Source organism: Arvicanthis niloticus, chromosome 18 (assembly GCF_011762505.2).
Source record: "Arvicanthis niloticus isolate mArvNil1 chromosome 18, mArvNil1.pat.X, whole genome shotgun sequence".
Classification (NCBI taxonomy): domain Eukaryota; kingdom Metazoa; phylum Chordata; class Mammalia; order Rodentia; family Muridae; genus Arvicanthis; species Arvicanthis niloticus.
In genome coordinates this window covers 1,585,383-1,604,733 of record NC_047675.1, presented here as the reverse complement: position 1 = coordinate 1,604,733, position 19,351 = coordinate 1,585,383, and the positions used below count along the sequence as shown (strand labels likewise).

Genomic DNA, 19,351 nt, shown 5'->3' with positions numbered 1-19,351 from the left:
TCCAGAGATCCTGTACCAAAGCTGTTCACTAAAAGAGATTAATGCCCAGAATGGAGTTACATTATTTTCATCTTGAGCTCAGGCAGAAGTTTGGAGAAAAGAGATAAGGAACCAGAGCCCTCTTCTGGCATTCCTGCCCTCCAGCAAGGAGATTCCTGAGACTGTTGCTTTAAACCAGCCAGTTAGAGATCAGAAAGAGCTAGCAAGTGGTGAACTTATTCATCGGTAAGTCTCAGAGGCTGAAAACATTCTAGGCGCAGATAAGATTGTAGGGAGGCTAGAAGCCTCCAGGACCAGGGCCAAGTTAGCAGACTGAGGCAGTAATCCTTGGAGACAACAATTACTGCAGGAGAATAAAAGTTACATTTACAAGTTTTGCTGCCTGAACTATTTGCTAAGATTTTCTCTTGGTTGTTCTAATAATTGAAACATTTGCTAGTTGACTAACAGGCAGGTAGCACATACTGGTTGAATATTCAGGAAACTAGAATCATTCAAACATATCTTGGAGTAGGGTGGAATGGCATGGGAATTCGTCACATCACTGAGATAAACCGTGTTAAAAGCTAGTGTCTTAGTGAGGATTTTACTGCTGTGAACAGACACCATGACCAAGAGCAAGTCTTATAAAGGACAACATTTAATTGAGGCTGGCTTACAGGTTCAGATGTTAGGTCCATTACCATCAAGACAGGAACATGGCGACATCCAGGCAGGCATGGTGCAGTCAGAGCTAAGAGTCTCCATCTTCATCTGAAGGCTGCTAGCAGAATTCTGGCTCCCAGGCAGCTAGGACAGGGTATTAAAGCCAGCACCCTCAAGGCCACAACTCCCAACAGCACTACTCCTTGGGGCAAGCATATACAAACTATCACAACTACTCTGTAGAATTTTCCTTTGATATCTTTAAACCACATTTTAGTTCCTTGTGGCAAGAAAGTGGAGTAAGTGTAACTCTGTTTCCCAGGGCAATCTCTTTCTAAACAATGAGTGTAGTTGGTATATATAGAGAAGTAACATACAAATGATCAATTCAGAAGGGTTTCTGCTTCCCTTTTGCAGGTGAATTAACATTTTTTTCCACTTTAATAATTTTCCCTCTACCAAGAAGTGGCCTGGAGGCAACTGCACAGCCCACAACACATATTGTTCATTCCCTCCTGATTCACAGATATCAGAGCAAGAAGTCATTCATGTCTTCCCTAGCCCTAGAATTTGATTGTATAAGTGGTTAAAATACAGTCAATTTTGATCTTAATCCCTCAGTGTCTCACATTATTTCCCCTTTCTTATTTCATTGGTTGTCCCTGGCTCCTTTCAGATGCACTTGGAATTGCCATGGACTTTTGCGTCAAACTCCTGAGGGCACAGGATATCTAATGTTTTTGCCGAGTAGCCATCATGTTCAAGCCAGCACCTGAACCACACTTCCAGACTCCTGTGCCTTGTGAAAGCTAAGACGCTCTTTCTATGTGTAGATCAGTCTTAGACTTTGCTTTTTATATGGCAGAGACAAGATGGATGGAATTCTCAGTTGAGAATAAATATTTTGAGCCACAGATTTGGAGAAAAATAGGTGAAGGGAAGCCAAAGGAGAGACCATTGCTGTTGATCTGAGATATCACAGTGGTTCTGAAGCAAAAAAGCATGTTTCCACATAGCCAGAGATCTAGATTTGAGAGCTAGATCAAGGCAAACTAATCTGGGGAAACAGAGCCCTGAATGGCCTTTACAACACAAAGAATAGAAACCCAGATATAGTGGTTTATACTAGGCATATTGGATGTACACTTAAGCTGAGGACTGTCTGCAGGAGGAGTTGCTATAGGCTGTAATGTGCACATGATCCAGACTTAATGTGAATTATGAGGCACTCGTGTTCTTTCCTGAAGGCCAAGAACGAAAGAAAATTACCAAAATAAACTTTGCTACTGACCTCTCATGCAATGGAGGGTTTCTGAAGGGTGTATCAATGCTGGGAGGGCCTTCTTGAAAAACTGTGCAAATTTTGTTTCTTATACTACAAACCTGGTTAGCAGGCTTATGCTTAAAAAGAGACATTTAAAGAATCCTAGACTAAGTACAAGATGTGTGTTGGAGGGCACATTCATTTATGTGTTCAGCAAGTATCATATATTGCTGCTTGAGTGCACTGGTATTGTGCTGGCAAGGTTTATGTCAGCTTGACATAAGCTAAAGCCAGGAGGAGATGGCTGTCTTGGAACTTTCTGTGTAGACTACATTAGCCTCCAGCTCAGAGATCTACCTGCCTCTGCCTCCTGAGTGCTGGGATAAAAGACCTGTGCCAACACATCAAACCCTAAATTTTTTTCTTTAATTTCTTTACCCAAGTTGAAAGCTTAGTTGAAAGGGGTCTTGCCCTGAGGTCACCACTTCCTTTATTCTATTTAACATCAGCCTTTTAAAACAAATTTTTCCTGGTGCTCCTTTTCTCCTCAAACTGTACATTTTGTGTTTTTCCTTGATCAGCTTGCTCGTTTTCATTATAGATTTGCAAAAGCATAGCCAATAATGACATGACAGTCAATATGACGCTGTTTGAAATTCATCTCTGCCATAGCTACTAATCCAAAACTTTTCAACTTAGCCTCAGGCAAACGAAAAAGAAAACATACATACATACATACATACATACACACACACACACACACACACACACACACACACACACACACACAGAAACACAGGTTTTGTTTTGTTTTGTTTTATGGACAAGAGCAGCCACATCCTTTACCAAAATATCACAAGAATGGTTTCTAGGTTATGTACTAATATTCTTCTCCCTTGAAACCTTTTGAACTAGACCCCCACAATTCAAGTCACTCTCAGCATCACTGTCTTCTCTTCTTCTGCCAGTATGGCCCATTAAACCCAGTTGAAAGCATTTAACTACTTTCCTAATCTAAAGCCCCAAAGCCTACTTTCCTGACTACAAAAAGCATAGTCAGGCCCATCATAGAAATATCTCAGTCCTTGGTACCAACTTCTATCATAGTCAGTGTCCTATTTTTGTTAAGCAACACCATCACCACAACAACTTTTGTAATGGAAAGCATTTAATTTGGGATGATTTACTGTTTAGAGGTTTAGTCCATTATTCTCATAATGGCAGCACTCAGGCAGCACTCAGGCAGACAGAGTGGTGGAGAGGTAGCTAAGAGTTCTACAGCAGGATCAGCAGGTAGCAAGATGAGAGAGACTCTGTGTGTGTGTGTGTGTGTGTGTGTGTGTGTGTGTGTGTATGAGTGTGCATGCATGTTTAATATCTTAATATCATGGGCTCTCTACTCCATCCTCATCAACATTCTTTTCTTTTAAACCATTGCTGTCATTTTTCCGTAATTTAAGGATCATTTTTTTTCCCAGTCCAAGCTGGTTAGTTCTTGTCCATTCTCAAGACAGTTTCTATTTTTTATGTACCTGTGACAATAGGGGATTATGCAGACAGTTCCAACTGAGATCATTTTAAGTTCTTAGCTGACCTTAGTACAGTTTCAACAGGTTATGTTGTGACCTAACTAAGTTTCCCTGCTTTAAGTGTGGTCTTCATTCTGCCTCAGGTGCCTTTCATGATTCTCTCTGTGAGGAGCACAGGAACCACCTGTCATGTAGACTGTACATAGCTTATCAGTTGTCATATAAATGTCAATTCTCAAATTTTGGTGGAATCATGTTGTTTAATTAGTCTTTGTATTCTTTGAAGTCAGTTTATGTCCTAGTTTTGATAGCATGCTCGGTTAGTATAATACATGCTAGCTAAATGCCCCTTTAAGTGTGTATGGGTCAGTCTCCTGCCCCACCCCCATCCGCTTGCTCATTACTTGGGATATAGCTCTTTTTCTTTGTTTTTCCTTCCAGAAGGTATTATGAGGGATGCTGAGGACTTCATGCTCTGCACAGAGACACCCCATTGGAATTAGAGATTGGTACTTCTGAGAGGATGCTGGGCATCTGCAGAGGGAGACGGAAATTCTTGGCTGCCTCTTTGACTCTACTCTGCATACCAGCCATCACCTGGATTTACTTGTTTGCTGGGAGCTTTGAGGGTAAGAACAAAGGTGAAAAGAAATGGGGGAGGGTAAGGGACCACAGGCTGTTTTAGAGGCTTAGAAAGAGCCTGGAAGCCCTAGTGTTCCTTGGGTAAAATACTGAATTAATGTTTGTCATGAGAAATGACTTTTTTTTTTTTTTTAAAGATTTATGTATTTATTTTATGTATATAAGCCCACTGTAGCTGTCCTCAGACACACCAGAAGAGGGCATCAGATCTCATTATAGATGGCTGTGAGCCACCATGTGGTTGCTGGGAATTGAACTCAGGACCTCTGGAAGAGCAGTCAGTGCTCTTAACCGCTGAGCCATCTCTCCAGCCCCGAGAAATGACTTTTCGCATCCCAGTTAGTGCAAGTCGGCAAGGTGAGGAGTGAAATAAAAAACTAGACTAAAACTAAAATATAAATTTCTTCAGTGGCAGGGAATAGGTAGACACATGTCCACAGCCTGTTTGGTCATATGGCCCCTGTGTAAACACAGGGAGAAGGTTGAACCTTGGTGAGTGTTTTGACTTTCCTGAAGCTAGATATTTCATTTATTGATCCACATAGTCATTTGTTTGTTCACACATCAAATGTTTTCTTGCTGGTGACATCCTTAGTAAACCCAGTGCTGAGAATCCAAAGGTAACAGATGGAGACGTACACTGTCTCATGGGGGAGACAGACAGGTTAACAAATCATCATCACAGTGGTATGTATGTGTGCTGTGATAGAGATGGTAGTGTATGCCTTCCCTGAACAATTAAAAGCAAATGATCATTGCTACCACTATCCAGAAATGAACAGGAAATACAAGACTCATTATTTTTTCAACCATACATTTTGAATGTAGTGTAGTGTCTTGATTGTTGGTGATTGTGTCTCAGCTTCAGGAATAGAGGCAATGGTGGTATAGATGTATAGACTTCCTTTTAAAATTTGCCCCACACTTAAATTAGGAAAAAAAAAACCTTACATAACAATATGTCTCAACAAAGCTGCTACTGAAAAATTATGCTTCTTTGTGCATAGTTTTATTGACACCTTAAAACTACGTTTTAATTAGGCACTTGGGTCCACATTTGGAGTTTGTGTTAGTAAGGTTGAATATAAATATGACAGAGCTATGCACTTGCTGAACAGGGGTGATTGTTCTTTATTTAAAGAATTATTTCGTTATTTTTAGTATGTATAGTAGGTGTGTATTTGTCTGCATATGAGTATGTGTACATGAGAGCACATGAATGCTCAGAGGCCAGCAGTGTCAGATACCTGGCAGCTAGAGTTACAGATGTTGTGAGCTGCCTAATGTGGGTGTTGGGAACCAAACTTGGGCCCTGAACCTCAAAATGGAGGTGATTCTAGTTGCCTATCCCGTGGTAGAAGCACAGTGTCTCACACCCCTGTTACTCTCTCCTTCTTCTTAGCCACATCCCTAGACTGGTCAGAGATTTCATTTAAACAGCTAAATAGGTTAAACTGTGCTCTGGCAGTGAGAGATTCCTTTCTGCACAGGGAAATTGGTGAGTTGATGGTGATTCTGGCGAAGCCAGGAGAAGTTTTCTCATCTCAAATTAACATGAGATGGGGCCTGTAATAGAAACAAAGCCACCTAGCGCTAGTTCACTTCTCCAAGTGAAAACATGGCTGGACATGGCAGCTGTGCCTAAAGCCCCAGTACTCTGGATCCTGAGTAGAAATCAAAAGAAAGACTTTGGAGTTCCAGCCTACCATGGCTTAACATGATAACTTTATAAAACCAAAGCATACCACAAACCACAGCAGAGCAGAACAGAACAGAATGCAACATGGCACAGCACAGGGAAGAAAAAGAATAATAAAAGGGAAAACAGGCCTTTGCACATACAGGAAAAGTGCCAGTAATAATAGCATAATTATTTGGGAAAGGATGAAAAAGAGAGTTGGGGTGATCAATGTATAATATGTATATGTATATGTATATATATGTACGTATATATGTATATATATGTATGTATATATGTATATATGTATGGAATTTTAAAATTTTAAAAAGATTGAGCAAAAGTTTTTTTTAAATTAGCATAACAGTGTTAACAAGGCAATGATGACATTGACCATATAAACAACTGGTATTGTTACCATTTCTGTGTGGCATACATTTTACAGAATCTTATTTTGAATTGCTTGTAGTGCGGTGAATATTCCTGTTCTAAAGGTGGGATGCATGCAGCATAAAAGCTTTATTGACCTGCTCAACACCTCTAAGCCAATCTGGATGGAGACCAGCTTAGCTTCAAGAGCTTAAAGCTTTATTTTGTTACTGTACTGTAGACTGGGGCTTTGGGGTTTAGCAAGGAATTGTACTAGATACCATATGATCTTTATACAGTGCGGTTGTAGAATTTTGTTTCAATTTTTAAAAATGTATTCTTTGACAGTTTTATGCTTTTGTATAATTTATCCTAGACACGTTTGTTCTTCCACCCTCCTGTGTTGTCCAGGTTACGTCTATGTCCTGGGCTGTCATGAACATGGCTGGGTGCAAAGCTGTCCACCAGAGCATAACTCACCAGAGGCTGCTTCAGTGATAAAAATGATCTCATCTCCTCTATAGAGTAGCTTTCATCTGTCATTAGCTGCAGTCTGTGGTGGTCCCATGAGCCCCTCCCTCAACTATGAATGATTTACTTGTATAGTCTTGTGTAAACTCTGTGTTGGCAGTTGTAGCTGTTATCAGTTCATGAGTTTCGTGGCCATGCCATGCCCATAAGATTGTTGTTCATGGTCCTTCCCTCTATTCTTCATCTGTTATGTTCTTTCTAATTGCTCTTCTGTGACATTCCTTAAGAAATGTGGGGGATGGTATGGATGTCCTATTTAATGCTGAACACTCAATAGTCACTTGCTGTCACTACCTTTACCACCCATGAGTCTGGGCCTTAATTGACATTCACTTATCCTATTGAATCCCTTTCTTTTCAAGTTTGTACTATAACATGCAAGGTCTAACACTGGGAAATACATCTATAGAATTTTGATTTATGCCCAATGGCATAAATCGGTCTGAACTGATTTTGGAAAAAAGAATTTAGTAATGAGGTGGTTTAGTTATTACCAACTTGACAAGATCAAGATTCACCTAGGGGACGAACCTCTAGACAGGTCAGTGAGGGCTCCTAGGAAGACCCATCCACCCTTAATGTGGGTCCAACTCAGGACCTTGGGATAAATGAAGGAGAAAGCAAGCTTAGCACCAGCATTTATGTCTCTACTTGGTGTTATTCAGTGTGACCAGATTCCTTAACTTCTGCCGCCATGCCATGAAGAACTAGGTAAAGTGATCCATGCTAAGCTTTTCCTTCCTTAGCTTGTTCTTGTCACATATTGGCCACAACAACAAGGAAAGTACTAATATAAGTGGTTAATACTGAGTTAATGACCTTCTAGGCTGCGGGCAGGGTTAGGTCAGGCTGCTCAGATAACTTTGGTGACTAGGTCTTTCTCCATTCCTTTGGATCTCTGCATTGGCTTCTCTGCAGATAGCTCTTCCTAAGGACTCTTTATCTTCCTCCTAATTCCAGAGCATTGCCTCTCACTGGATTACCTACTTTGCTTTAAACCACTGCCGGGAGCCTCCCAGCCCTGGAGAGGGAATGGTGGGTGCACAGAGTAGGACTCTGGTGATGGCTTTAAAGTCTGAGAGTCTCAGGGCTTTCTGGCTCTCTGACCTGTACTGAAAAGCTGATGATAACTTCTAAGAAGTCCTAAAAATTTCTTGCTCCTTCTCAGGGTAAGAGACTACTGGCTTAGGTGATTAACACCTGGAGCCTAACAGCTAAGGATTAGGTAATGTGGCCTTTGTTCTTTCTGAACAAGAACTGCTGGGCTCTAACTTTCATCCTGCTAGTCAGAGGTCCCAGGAAGAAAAGATACTTAGAGATGTGATTATAGCATTTATTACTAAGTTGTTAAAAGTTTCCCATGAAAGCTATCTAAGGGGAAAAGCAGAAAGACCCCAAGCAGGGAAAGGGGAAATTCTACTCTATCTGGGGAAAGGGGAAAATTTCTATTCTCTCTATTCTATCTGCCTCTCATCTCTTTGTCCTCAGTACTTATACATCTTGCAGAATACATGATCACATGTTACAAAGTTCATCAGAAGTTCACACCAAAATTCAAAGCATAAATTAAAATTACAGCAAAGTTTACAACAAAGAATGTTTACATGCATATCCATTACGAGTAATTACCTGGCTAAACATCCATCACCTGTCTAGCTCCACAGGTTCACTGAAGGTTTAAAGCTATAACTAAGTTATTAGTGACGTTTTGTATAGATAAACCCAGGCAGTATTTTATCTTCTGTCCCAGCACCTGTAATAAATCATTAGTTCCTTTTTAATGACCTTTGGTTAATTGTTTTACAACCTCTTGGAATGTGCTCTGAGTAGGAGAAAGTCTGGTTACTATCTAAGAACAAGTAACTGGTGATACATGGGAGACTGGCAGAGTTCTCATCACAGTTTTGACTATCAGAAAAGGACCTAATAGCAGTCTCATTATAAAAGAGCTTAATAATCACTGATCTAATTTTAGGAATTCTTATGGGATCATCATTATGACTTAAGAAGTCATCTATGTGTCTATATAGCATCACTGCAAGACAGTGCATCTTCGTGGATCTGCAGAGATCTGCTCCAAAGGGGTGTGCTATTGTTTAGTGATTGTTATATATGCTTAATAGTAATAGGAAAAGCATATTAATAGCAGGAATCTTTCCTAAAAAACGAATCCCTTACAGCCTTGCTGAAGAAGGGCACACCTGTCTCTGATTATATAATAATCCAAGGCAGGCCTTTTCAGGATGATTATCTGCTAGTTATTAGCTTGTCCCATTATGGCTCCTGATAAACCACAACACAAAAAAATCCAGTCAATATAGTCAAAGGCTAGAGAAGAATTTTGGCAGTTGATGGGGTTGTTGAAATGGCTCAGAGGTTAAGAATACTGGCTGCTCGTCCAGAGGTTCTGAGTTCAATTCCCAGCAACCAAATGGTGTATTATGACCATCTATAAGGGCATCATAGGTACTCTTCAGAAATTGGGTGTATATTGCAGCAGAGTGCTCATACATTAAACAAATAACTAAATAAATAAAATTTAAAAATTAATTTGGCACTTCAACTATATAATATATTTTTTCTGGTCACATAATGGTAAGGAAAGCATCCCCTTATGGCAAAGAGGAGATCTAAGTTGTGGGGAGCTTGTAGCTCTTTGTAATTATAATTTGATATCAGCTTAAAGACCCATTGGAAGCATCAAATACCTGGTCAAGCCATAACTGATGAAGTTCCTAGATTTCTTAACATAATGATCTTCAAGACTGTTTAGGAAATTTTAAGAAATGGGAGAATAAAAGTAATAATTTAGTTTTGGTGTGGGTGCTGTACTTGTCAGCATATTATTTAATAATAAACTTGAATCTCTGACTTACAAACTGCATTCATTGGGTGCTAAGTGACATGAGCACAGCAGCAAAAATATCTAGCAGAGTGAAGAAGACTATGGGCCTATACTTTCCAAGCACTAGTGGCCTGTGGCATTTATTTCTAGGCTTTGCACTGTAAGAATAGTCTATAGACAAGTCAGCATGCATGCTTAGAAAGACATAAGTGAAAGACATTCTCAGCTCAGGTTGATTATATACGAGCAGTGGAAGGAGTTTGGGATGTTTACCCTGGAGACACAGAGGCTCAGTGTGCCCGGATCATATTCAGCAGAGCTGTCACTGGTGCACAAAATAAGGACAGCTCTAGTAGCCCCTAACTTTTTCCAGGGACATGGCCAGAAGTCAGATGTCAAGACCCTCATAATGAAGATTGCTCTGTGCATGATTGTAATGAGCTGTCTCGGAAGGATGTGAGATGCCCCTAGGAGAGATGTGAAAGCAGAATTTCATTGTTGTAAGATAATGGTGATCATCTAGGGTGATATTCATCTGACATTAAGATCTCTAAAGTCCAGAGAAATCTGAGTGGCCAGCAATAGTCAAGTCATCTCTGCATGATACAAGCTGTCTGTTGCAGCAGGTATAGTGTCCTTTAACTCAGCCTCTTACTTACACTGCTAATCTTCATTTCTTTCTCTATCTCGGGAGCTAGCATCTCCAGCTCTTGTCTGTCTTGACTGTGGCCTAGTCACTGTCCCTCCCACGCATACCCTCTATCCATCAGATGTCACACCCTGGGTTTAGCCTCTTGCAGATGTGATTTTTGTTGCCTGTCTGTTTTCCTTTTTGTTTCTTGTTTCCTTCCAGAGAGTATCAGAGCTACCCAGTGCTCCATTCTGCTGTTTGCACTTTTTCCTGGCCTATCTCCTGGTATCTTCCCATTTTCTTTATGGCCACCCAGGTTCCTTTCAGAGCCTGGCTTGTGTTTGTTGTCTGTAGGCTCTGTTCTTCATTCAGAGACACTTGGTTTTGTCATCCTCTCTTTTCCTTTTAGTCTATCTGACTAATATCTTTGGATATCAGTCTCGGGACTCATGACCTTCTATTGGGCTGTATGTTCCCCTTCCTTGCTCTGCTTCCTGTCCTTACTCATAGCTTCTTGTTTTCCTTCTTGCCATCAAGTAACTGTATTGCTGATGTGTAGCATCTATTACAGTGTCTGGAAAGGAGTTGGTCTTCAAGTTTAGTGTTGATGTTCATGTGTTTAATAAGCAGAGGGGTGAATACACCCGCCCTCCTCTAGCCCTGAGTGCCAGTAGATTTCCCCACTGTTTTCTGGTCGAACTTCTGATCCTTACAGTGATCCTGATATTTTTGGTATCTCTTCCCTTCCCCTGAAATATACCATTTTTGTGTTCACTGGGGGTTCTGCTGCCTCATTGAGCTCCTTGGGAAAACTACTTTGTTTATTAAGTTTCACTGTGTTCTTTCTGTCTTGTATGTAACTCTTTGCTCATAGGCATCTTCTCAAACTGCGCCTTCAATGTCCATGTTTGTTGTCATTTTTCCCGGATGTCTGAATCATGTGGAGATACTGTGATCAGCATATAGCAAGTAGGATTTGCTTCTCTGAGATCTCAACCATTGTGTGTTTTTTGAGTTCCTTGTAGGAAAGGCCTGTTTGACTTAGTACCTGTGCCCAGCCCAATGTTAACTCTTTATGAAGCCTTAATAATTATTTAGAAGGATTCTTCTTTCCACACATTTACTACATTATTTCTTTTTCATTTTTCATTTTTTTTTGAAGCAATCTCATATATCTGAGGCTAACCATAAATTTGCAATTGATTCAAGGATGCCATTGAACCCCTGACCGTCCTCCCTGGAATTAAGATGGATCTTGTGTATAATTCTCCTGCCTGGGGAAACGGATAGGAGCTCCTGGTTCCTGGTGCTGTGAACACCTGTGATTCTGAGATCCCATGGCACAGCTCTACAGCGTTTCTTTCAGTATGGTGATGCCGACTCTTAGACTCGCGTCAGTAATGCCCAAGCACACATTCATTTTAATTGAGACCATCCTGCTACTTTCCTCCAGATCCACCTTTCTCATGGGCCTGGTGGATTTTATTTGCAGTTGTGGTTTTCTTTTCTTCACCCCAGAGGCAGATGCTTAGCTCTTGGTGAGCTGATACCATATGGAAGAAAGAGACTTTTAGGCATTCATTATGATGCCTGTGATAACCTGTAACAAGCTCAGTGCAAATGCTTCCCTTGACCAGAGAGTCAGGACAAGGGAGAGTTGTGGGTGTTGCTTGAAGGCAGATGCCTCAAGAGCATACAAGGTCCAGTTCATTTATAAGCAGTGTCTTGAACTTGTTTAGTTACATTTATTTCTGAGCTGATTTCAGCTTGTGCTCATACTTTGCATTCCTAAATCCTCTGTTGACTGCTCCTTTTATTCTTATTGAAGCAAAAGCCTACCAACTGAATGTGTTTGGCAGCTATCCCAGTAAATTTCAACAGAAGGGCAAAGGGTCCTGACATCTGACTATTTTGCAGAGTTGCAATGAGAACTAAGAATTGTAAAGTTGGAACACATAGGCTGTGGGATAGGGGGCATAGAGTGTAGACGAGAGCTTGCCCAACTGGGCCTTATTACTCAGTTTGATGTGCAGGGCTCATCCCTCAACCCAGGGATCCTGCCAGCCTTTTCTGAGTCTAGACTGTACAGACATGACTTTACTCTTCCCTGGGGCTAGTCTCTGTGGCAGCGTTGATAGCAGCAAAACCCATTTGGACCTTCCCACTAATGGCTCAAATGCATCACTTCTTAAGAGTATTATGGGTTATATGAAAATAGGATGTCAAATGCAAAGTGAAATGAAAAGTGTAATATAAAAGGTACATTGGTAATTTTTGCTAAGTCAAAAATGAAGAGCTTTCTTAGCTAGTAGACAATAGGAATTAGTGCTGAGATTAAGCAAAATCTTCCAAAGAGTTTGGAAATATATGAATGGTATTAAGCAGCGCCCAGGCTGTAGTATGCATAGTGAACTTGCAGGTACCGTAATCTAAGGAAGAATCTCGTGAACAATTGTTGAGTCCCACCATTTTATGGGTTATGAGATGGTTGCTGAGGTGATCTCTGCTTTTTTTGTACCAAGTTTTGATCTTAAAATGACATTAGCCCTGCTATACTGTAGAGAAAATGACCTTGAGTATTTACTATATTTCCTGAAAGATCCTTGTACCCCAATGATATTAGAAAGCCTTGTTTCTATGACTATAGTGTCTGCCTTATTTATGATTTTAATTACTTCCACAAACCACTTGAAAATATTAAATAGGCCATACTATCAGTATACCATAAGTTCTCAGGACTCATGTGGCAGAGACAGGTGGATCTTTCTGAGTTCCAGGCCAGTCAGGGCTACATGTTGATATACTGTTTCACTAGATATCATCAGTTTTGAAGTGTGATACAGTATGACCTTCTTTGATTTGCCCTACCAAGGATATGAATCATTCTTTGGCTCTTAGTATACACATTGTATATAATACCCATTCATTAATCAGAAGTCTTGGTTATATTTGACTGTATATGCATGTATAGGAAAAAAAATACAATAGCTTTAAACTTGACTGTTGTATAGATAGTTCCAGTATATTAACTATACAGGTGTATCACTTTGGGATAATTTACTAAATACTTTTCACTTGATGTAATCATTTTGCCGTGTATGTTTTTTGTTTATTTTAAAAACATGTGAATCAGACACTTCTTTCACAAGTGTTTGATGATCCAAGTTTTCATCACCAGAATGCACATAAAACACTGGTTAGAGGTGCAAGTTTATAATTCAGTCATGCTAACATGGGAGTCAGAAGTAGGCAGAGCTCCCTGAGCAGGTATTGGCTAACTTCCTGCCAGTGAGAGATGCTGTCCCAATAGCTGGAAGAAACTTGAGGAAAGCATAAGGAAATTGGACTCTGACTTCCACAGAGATATGTGCATGGATTAGCTCCATTCACACACACACACACACACACACACACACACACACACGAGAGAGAGAGAGAGAGAGAGAGAGAGAGAGAGAGAGAGAGAGAGAGAGAGAAACAGAGAGAGTTGAGATAGTTAAGTACATAGTTGGATTTAAGAGATTTTATACAATTTTCATTCTTCAAGATGAGAAAGATTTTTTTGACTGTTGGAATTTATGAATCTGTGTCACTGTTTAATTTTGAAATTTAATGCTCCTTAAGTGTGGAACTTTTCTTTGGAGACTCGTATTGAACACTTCTGCTCTAACCATGCCTCCTCTATCCCTTCTTGACATGCATTACTACCATTCTGAGGATTTGATTACAGATTTGACTTACAGATCTGCAATTTGTTTCTAAAACCTTGTTTCTGAATGGGGGTTCTTATTAATTTGAAATGAGACCAGTATTCCTACCAGCAATTGTATCCTTTCCCTTAGTAGTAGAACAATGGTATTGCCTGACATCAGCATTAAACTGTATTTGCTAATGCATATTGCTAGCTGCATAAATCAGTAAACATATTTGCCTGGGAAAGAAAGCTCATTCTTACTGTAGAGTGACTCTTGTTTTATGTGCAGCAGAATTCAGGTAAATGATCATTGGTATCTGGTTATACCTCTTGTTGACCTTGTTAGGCTCTGAGCTTGAAACTTTTGGTCTACTCTTTATCTGGTTCTGGCCTATAGGCATTCCAGGAAGTATCTCATTTATTCCTCAATGAACTTTATACTTTGTAGATGAAGATACCGAGGCTCAGGGCTGTTGAAATGTTTGATCAAGTCTACCCACTAGTGAGTAGAGAGGACTTTGACCTTGTCTAAAAAGGTCCTGTATGCTACAGTCTCTGAAGAGCTTGACACATAGAAGCAACTGCGATATGTCATTTCAAAGTCATTATTGTCAAGTTTCAGACAAGGACAAGACAAACACGGCATGTGATAGGGCGTTATTTTGGGTGTGAGTGCAAACCACGTTCTATGGCTAGCAAGTTATTATAAGCCAACAGAACAAAAATTCAATTATTCCTTTAATGAAATTTGCATTTTGTTTCAGCTGTTGACTCATACAATTAAGAGCAGAAAAAGACATTAGGAATTAGGCCAGCAAACTAGACAGATAAGACCTTTGAAAACCCCACAAGGGCTTTTAAATGGTTGAGGTAAATGTGGTTCAGAAGGGCAACTAGACCTGAGTTTGGATTAGTGATTTTTTTCCTTTCTTGGAGTGACTGTGCACAAGCTGCTCATCTCTGTGGCCATACAGTTGTATGTGACACTTCTATAATCCACCAGCTATGCAACAGTGGGCATTTGACAAACTTCAGTTTTCTTTTTCCTTCTTTAGCTTTTGTGGAAGGTGAGAAAGTATAGTCCAATGTAATGTACTACCATGGTACTGGGGAGGAGGTTGACAGGAGGGGAAGGAGTTTACCCTGAAGACTAGGATAGGAAAAATAGTTTTTAAAGTATATTGGAAAGGATAACAAGGTGAATGGTAACTAGAAATGGCATGCATAGATCTCGATCTCCCTCTCCCTTTCCCTCTTCCTTACACGCTCACTCTCTTGTATGTGTGTGTTTGTATGTGTGTGTATGTATGTACATGTACACCTGTGTTTGTGTGCAAACATGCAATAGAGTAAATGTTATTGTTTGCAATTTCTAACATGTAATTTGTTTTGCGTTCAGGAATAGAGTCCAGATTGGCCAGTGTACAGTTTAGGTAAGTTAGCATAAGGTATACAGTTTTATAGTGGGTACCAGCATTTTTTTCAGATCTTTTAATAATGGCCTTTCGTTTATATTATATTAACCTGCCTAGTCCAATAAGCTTTTGTTTTGCATGCGAGTAAATAGCCCATGTGGGCCTTTGTGCTTACCAAGCTGCATGAGCTTTCTTGTGACCTGGTTGTAGCCTGTCATCACTGTTGTCTCTGCCAGTTCTTTAACATTCAGTAATAAATAAGGCAGAACTAGGTTCGATGTCTCCTTCATTCATTCTCATCCATGTATATTTCCACATCCTGTTAGCACTCCCTTGAAAAGGGTTGGAGAGGACCTGAGACGCTGTACCTGTTGTCATCTATGTTCCTTCAGCCAGTTGTGGGCCAAGTGGCCATGTTTGGAGAAAAGTAAATTTCTCTACTTAAGCGACCGGGTGTGTGAGAACTTTAGAGAATGACAAAAAGTCTGTTCAGGCTTTGACTGGGTTGACATATCTGGTTCTAGTCCCAGTGTTGCCCTTGAAATGCTGTGTGTCCTATCTTAGCCTATCTTAGGCTAATCTCCACCTCATAAACCAAGAGTACTGGTTACTGCTTGACATGAAACAAAAGAGTCCCCGTGCCTCACAGAGAATTGTCCCAGAATCATTTCAGGTCTTGTGGTTCCTTTGAACATTCTGCCCATGCTCTCAAGCAAAACTGCCTTAACTAGTCAATGAAGTATAAGTTAGAGATAAGAATCTTGGGGATACCAGATGTCTTTTTGAAGACTGTGGCCTTGTGATCATGGCTCTTCTGCTCTTTGGCTTCTGTAGAGGGCACTGCTGGCCCCATTTCATAGGAATCTGAATTTTCTATGAATGGAACACAGCCAGTCATGGTAGTTAGAGTTTGATGTGATGGAAGCATTTTGCTGGCCTTGTTGGTACCATTGTGCTCATATTGTGATATGCTGTTGAATATGTGCTTCCCTGTACATATGGAAGGACACTCCTTGCCATCCATTAGGGATGGAGAATAACCATTTCTGATGCAGCTCCTAAGCTTCAGAACTATGAAGTGGCTCTCCCCAGGTTCTTTATTTAACAAGTATAGTCAGGCATCACAGTAGGACCTGGTGCTACAGCCTTCATACCCCAGAATGTCCCTATTTCTAATGAAACTTATCTACCGGTGGATGCAGAGAGATGAGGTGTTTGTTGTCTGCTGTCTGCAAAGAGGACATAGCAGAACTGGAATGAATAGGCGCCCCAGGGCTAGTGTCTAGATGGGAGTGCCAAAAGTTATACAGCTCTCAAAAGAGAGGCAAGGAGGTTTGGACAGCTTGTGTAGGACAGGTAGCTGAGGTTTTCCCTACCAGGGCAATGCCAGTGGCACTGGTGGCAGGGGCATGAGCCTGGTCAGCCAGGTGAGTCCAAGGTCCAGCAATGAATGGCTTGGGAGAGAGAACTCTTCCCCAAGTGTTACAGTTCAGTAAAACAGCCACTCTCAGACTATCCTCAGTGAAATAACTTTTGGGCATTATCCCATGTGGATAGGGACTATATAAACATTGAAGAGTAGGGTGTGATTTAGGGCACATGTTTCTTATTGGCTCAGATTGAGATGTAGTGATGCTCTATTTGCATGGGGAAGGACTCCCATGTGTTTTCCCTATGTGACTGACTGCCATAGTCTTCTCACTGGGATGTCATGGTTACATGTTCCAGAGGAGGTACAGAAATGGGTAGGGAGTGGCTAGACTCCTGCCAATCTCAAGTTTCTGAGATTTCCCGGGTCTGTCTAAACTCACTCAATCTTACCAGCTCTTCTCCCTGGTGGCATGGCCCACCTTCCCCACAATGAGGCATGGACATATTCCTGGTGTGCTGAATTAGACAACAATGATATCTGTACCATGGTGGTAAGATGAAGGACCAGTGGCATGGTGAAGGGCCTGGTCAAGCATAAGATTGGGCAGTACTGCTTTAATAGGATGGGCAGGTGTCATGTAAGAAGAACCAGATAGAAATGGGAAGCCAACCATCCAGCTGGAAGGAATAGCAGTGTTTGTTCCCCTGTGGGAGGGCTGGTGGCTAATGAGAAGAGGTTAAAGAGTGAATGGTATGTCAGGTAATGGAAGGCTACATGCAGAGCTGGACTGAGACCTTGTGTCTGGCTGTGTCCTCCTTGTCCTTGCCTCACTACACAAAACTTCTTTGCAGCTGGTCCTTGGCTTCTGCTGTGTATAGCTAAGAGCCTGAGCCAGGCCTGCCCTGTAAAGAGGTCATCGAGATCTCTGGCTCATACATTTCCTGGATAAGAATATCCTGGGACATGTGCCTATTGTGTTTACTTCCACCCATCCTGGGCACCAAGGACAAATCAAGTGCTCTGTTATCCTTGTTTTCTGGCCAATTGGTGAATATGCTTTTGGGTGGCTTATTGTGATTACCCTCCCTATCCCAGTCTCCTGGATTTGGATGCTATTCTGATCAGCCAAAAGATGTCAGCACTGATCAAAAAAAAAAAAAAAAAAAAAAAAGTCAGCCTGTTTGCCTCACCCTAGATACCTTAGTCTACTTCACTTCTGCCTGTAAAACCTTGGTCTTCACCCAGACTCTTCTGCCTGTAAATGCTTTGTACTTTTCTGTTAATGATTTACTTTATATAATTCTTAAGGGCTCTCTTCAGAGCCTTTGAAAATCTCAGGTGACATGTTTTCTTAATGTGAGCCATGGCCGTTATTTACCCTTGAGTCCACTGTCCCTTGGTGGTCACTCATGGTATTGATTCCTTAGTGGCTCCTCCTCTTCTACTGCTAATTCATTCCTTACATGAAATGGCATGGTATTTGCTATAACCTACATTTGTCCCACCATAATATTTAAATAATTTCCTAATGATTTATAATAAATAGTGTCTAATATAAGGTAAATATTAAAATTAATGGTGCTATTTAGGGAAGAATGATGAGAAAATAAAATTTGTGCATTTTTGTACAAAGCAATTTTTTTTCAGTATTTTTTTTAAAGGTTTTGCTTAGTTAAATTTGTAGACAAGGAAGCCGTAACTGTATAAGACCAACTCTGCCTACTTTCCTCAGTCATTTTGAGGTCCTTTTTCTGACTCAGTGCCTGGAATTGAAATTGAATAGATGGCAGAGTTTCAGAAATAAAAATGGTATCATCAGCATTAGGGACGTGGCTTAGTTGGTACAGCGCTTACCATGGAAGCATGAGAAAGTACGTTATAATCCCCAGCACCTAACTCAAGTGAAGAGCCAGGTTTAGACATGTGTATCTGCTACCCTTGTGCTGGGGATGGAGGTAGAGATAGGTTGATTCCTGCACCTTACTGGCCAAGTGACCAGTCTAGCCAAATTGGTAAGCTCCAGGTTCAATGAAAGATAGTGACTGAGGAATATCTAGTAATGACCTCTGACCTCATGCACATGTGTACCTGCATTCACAGCAGCAAACTCATAAACACGTACACACAGACACACACATACACATACAATATCACCAAATTTATCCACAGAGCATCAAGCTGCAAGTCCTTGGTTTGCCTCCACTTTGTTTCTCAGGGTTGCCCTGTAAGGCCCAGACACATTTTTATTTAGCAGACAGGGAAATGGAAGCAATAGCTGGTTCAAGTCTGAGAGCTAGAGAATAGGGTGCTAAGATTTAAACAGGGCCGCTGTGTCTACTACGGTCTGTCTTGGGTTATTTCACTTCCTAAATGGGCTAGATTCTAGACCTCACCTCTCTTTGATGTAAGATCTCTCCCACTTGCTTTGTTAGCTATAGAGGTTGGAATAATTAGCTATTTCCCTGTATGCCACCTTGAATGGGAAGTGTACTAATCAAAAGTTCTTCGGGAGTGCTGTGGTATTTTCAACCTGCAAGTTTTCAAACTTACATATTGGAATTGCATGGCATGTAACCTTCTCCATCAATGAGTAGGATCAGGGTTTGGAGAGAGACAGAGACTTTGAAGAATGATGTTAACCTTTCCTTTCCCAACTTTCCAAGTAGTCAGGCAGTGATTGATGTTAGCCAGAAGGCTATGGCCATGTGGATGTGTGACCCACACAGAGCACTGTGT

The 19,351-nt window shown here is 40.8% G+C and overlaps 1 protein-coding gene across 6 annotated transcripts in view; it reads left to right on the top strand.

Moving 5' to 3' along the window:
• The window catches only part of Large1 (LARGE xylosyl- and glucuronyltransferase 1), a 425,417-nt gene that overhangs the window by 113,824 nt on the left and 292,242 nt on the right, over positions 1-19,351 (top strand). For all 6 annotated transcript variants that reach the window (XM_034522395.2, XM_034522396.2, XM_076915421.1 and 3 more), the window contains one exon: positions 3,880-4,067. In XM_034522395.2, coding sequence (XP_034378286.1) covers positions 3,962-4,067 — 106 coding nt within the window. In that variant the 5' untranslated portion in view covers positions 3,880-3,961. The remainder of the gene's footprint in view (positions 1-3,879; positions 4,068-19,351) is intronic.